This window comes from Aythya marila, assembly GCF_965140915.1.
Source record: "Aythya marila genome assembly, chromosome: 2".
Taxonomy (NCBI): domain Eukaryota; kingdom Metazoa; phylum Chordata; class Aves; order Anseriformes; family Anatidae; genus Aythya; species Aythya marila.
The window spans coordinates 79,013,050-79,016,411 of NC_139043.1; the positions used below are offsets into that span (position 1 = coordinate 79,013,050).

At 42.0% G+C, this 3,362-nt stretch overlaps 1 protein-coding gene across 1 annotated transcript; it reads left to right on the forward strand.

Moving 5' to 3' along the window:
• Positions 1-1,526: 1,526 nt before the first annotated feature.
• On the forward strand, positions 1,527-2,522 carry MC4R (melanocortin 4 receptor; the record flags this gene model as incomplete). The annotated part of the gene is made up of 1 exon (XM_082754857.1): positions 1,527-2,522. The coding sequence occupies one exon, from the start codon at positions 1,527-1,529 to the stop codon at positions 2,520-2,522; it is 996 nt and encodes a 331-aa protein (XP_082610983.1).
• Between the last annotated feature and the right edge of the window lie 840 nt (positions 2,523-3,362).

Consider the following 3,362-nt stretch of genomic DNA (forward strand, 5'->3'; position numbering starts at 1 on the left):
TGAAGAGGAAACAGTACAACAACTTTTGTGTCTGTCTCTTTGTATTCATTTGACATTCTTTTCCTCCTCCTTCTCAAGGGCTTTCCGTGGCAGACTGCACACGAGCTGACTTTCAGCTCATGTCAGGGATGCATAGGGACAGACCTTTGGATAGACTTTTACAAGATTTATTGATGGCTTGAAGTCATTACCTTTGTCTCTGCCATATTTCCTAGAGGTTGCAACTTTGTCTCCTATTGCTTTCCTTCATGTGTGCTAAATAATGTCTGGGTTTTTTTGTTTGTTTGTTTTGTTTTTTTTTTTTGTTTTTTTTTGTTTTTTTCCTGCCCTGCATCCTAATTCCTGATGGTGACAGGGCTTCTGCAATCAACACTATCATATTTTTCTTCCTGGAAATAAGACGATGAAGAAGGATATTACCTAGGAAAAACTATTTTCTTTAGGACAATTTTTTTGAGTCATTTGTGACTTTAGCCACCTTGTCCTATTTCTGATCCTTAGATGGTCTCCATTTCTTAAAAATTACAACAATAGTAGATATTATAATGCAGCCTTGCAATACCACATCTTTCAAGTGGACAACTGAGGCATAGAAAAGTTAACGATGCATAGAGGGACTGGGAGAGAAAACCAGGAGGAGATAAGTATTTCTTGCTTCCTAGTCCCCATCTTATTTTGTCACATATACAAAACAGAGCAACCTTATGTCACGGAAGGGGCAAGAGTAAATTACAGTAAATTGCAGCCTGGAAAACTAAAAGCCATCAGTCCAGTTCAAGGAATTCTGCAGAGATTGATACCACAGTGCCATAAGCTTGCTAAAACAAAATCAGTCCTGAAATACTATGCTGAAAAGTTAAAGAAGGGAACCAGATCTCTGGTAGCCCATCTGCTTTTCTGTAGCTACTGGAAGCTCGTGCAGCATCCACATCTGCTGTGCTGTGTGATGTTTCAGAGAGGCTCAGAAGCAGCAGCCCCTTGACTTTCTGCAGCTCCCGAGCCCCATTGGCTGGAAGGCAAAGCAGAGGCGGAGAGTGCCCTGAATATTTTTCTCCTCCACACACCATAAAGCAGGCAGTCGGTACACACTGTCTGACAGCAAGACTGGTGCTTGCAGTTTGAAATTAGTTTCGGCTCGGCAAGAGTCACTTGAGCATTTTACGTTTACTTCTTTTAATTGAAGGGCAAAAAAAAAAACAACCCTGCATCGTAACAGTGAACTAAACAAGAACTGAACGTAGGGGAAAATCTCATACAAACTTACAGACTGTTGGGACTCTGTGACACAGATCACCGAGGTGAATGTGATGATGATCAGAAACTGCATCTGTGAGAGCATTAACCAGCATTTGTGAGTTTGAAACCTTATTTTGTGACAGCAGTCAAAGTGTTCTGAACTGCTGCCTGCCTTGGTGCTGGCTTATTTTTCTTCTCTTCCCAAACTGAAAAGACAAAGGAAGATTTCAGAGGAATGCAAAAAGAACAGGAGTTTTAAAAGCAGGAAGCTGAAAGGGGGTCTCCATAAGATGAATTTCACCCAGCACCGTGGGACACTCCAGCCTCTGCATTTCTGGAATCACAGCAATGGACTGCATGGGGGTGCCAGCGAGCCCAATGCAAAGGGCCACTCCTCGGGAGGCTGCTACGAGCAACTCTTCGTATCCCCTGAAGTGTTTGTGACTCTGGGTATCATCAGCTTGCTGGAGAACGTCTTGGTCATTGTGGCAATAGCCAAGAACAAGAACCTCCATTCGCCCATGTACTTCTTCATCTGTAGCTTGGCAGTGGCTGACATGCTAGTGAGTGTATCTAATGGATCAGAAACTATTGTCATCACGCTGCTAAACAACACAGACACAGACGCACAGAGCTTTACCATAAACATTGACAATGTCATTGACTCAGTGATTTGCAGTTCCCTGCTTGCATCAATTTGCAGTCTCCTCTCAATAGCAGTGGACAGGTATTTTACTATCTTTTACGCCCTCCAGTACCATAACATCATGACGGTGAAGCGTGTAGGGGTCATCATCACATGCATCTGGGCTGCTTGCACAATCTCAGGCATTTTGTTCATCATTTACTCTGACAGCAGTGTTGTCATCATCTGCCTTATTAGCATGTTCTTCACCATGCTTATTCTCATGGCATCCCTCTATGTCCATATGTTCATGATGGCTCGGATGCATATCAAAAAGATTGCAGTTCTTCCGGGGACTGGCCCTATTCGCCAAGGGGCTAACATGAAAGGGGCCATCACTCTCACTATCCTGATTGGAGTTTTTGTTGTGTGCTGGGCCCCATTTTTTCTGCACCTCATCTTCTACATCTCCTGCCCCTATAACCCTTACTGTGTGTGCTTCATGTCCCATTTTAACTTCTACCTCATCCTCATCATGTGTAATTCCATCATTGATCCACTTATCTATGCATTCCGGAGTCAGGAGCTCAGGAAAACATTCAAGGAGATTATATGCTGCTGTAGTCTGAGAGGGCTTTGTGATTTGCCTGGCAAATACTAGACTGAGGTGGATGTGTTACTGTGTACTCAACATGCAGCAGACTTCCGAGCCTTCAGATCCCCTTTTTCAGCAGAACGTGGGTTACATCTTTAAGAGCAAACACCTCTTTCTCTCTCCCTTTCCTCTGATCTTTGTTTCCCATTCATGTGTAATTCATACTTCTGTGTAGTGTTTGTGATATCTACTCTTTGTAATTTATTTGGCTGGGAAGAGAAGTAGTGTTTCATACCAGTTTGTAAGTGAGCAGATAAATGTAATGATGAATGTGAAATACTAAGAAATATGAGCAGCTATATGTTCCAACTGCTGACAAAATAAAAATCTTGCCTGAGTTACAGTATATATTGGCTGATGATGTTCCTTATTCTGTTGAAGTAATTACAACTATCCATTACATTATGTACAACTTAAAATAGAACATATGCTTCTCTGTTAGTGGATTAAAGGTTCCCTGGAATTAGTAAGATTTTTCATAAAGGTAACTGGAACCAAAGAGCTGTGTTCATTCATTGTATACACTTTTCCTCCTACTCCAAAAGCAGCAATCCAGATCTGTGTAACAGTCACTGCCTACAACAATAAGATTTTTCAAACACTTGCTAGCCAGTCAATTGAAAGCTTGTTTTGTTTTGTTTTCCAATATGATGATTGCTGTGTGTCTGACAGTACCTTTTTGCAAAACTGAAATTGTTCCCTGGAGCATCAGTTAGCCCTTGATGTGTTTACTAGACTGGCATCCAGGTACACTAGCACCCTCCATTCACTCATGAAGCAGGTACAGTACTAACATTGACAGTGCCAGCACTTGCTTAAAGCTTTGCTGAGAGATTCATCTGATGA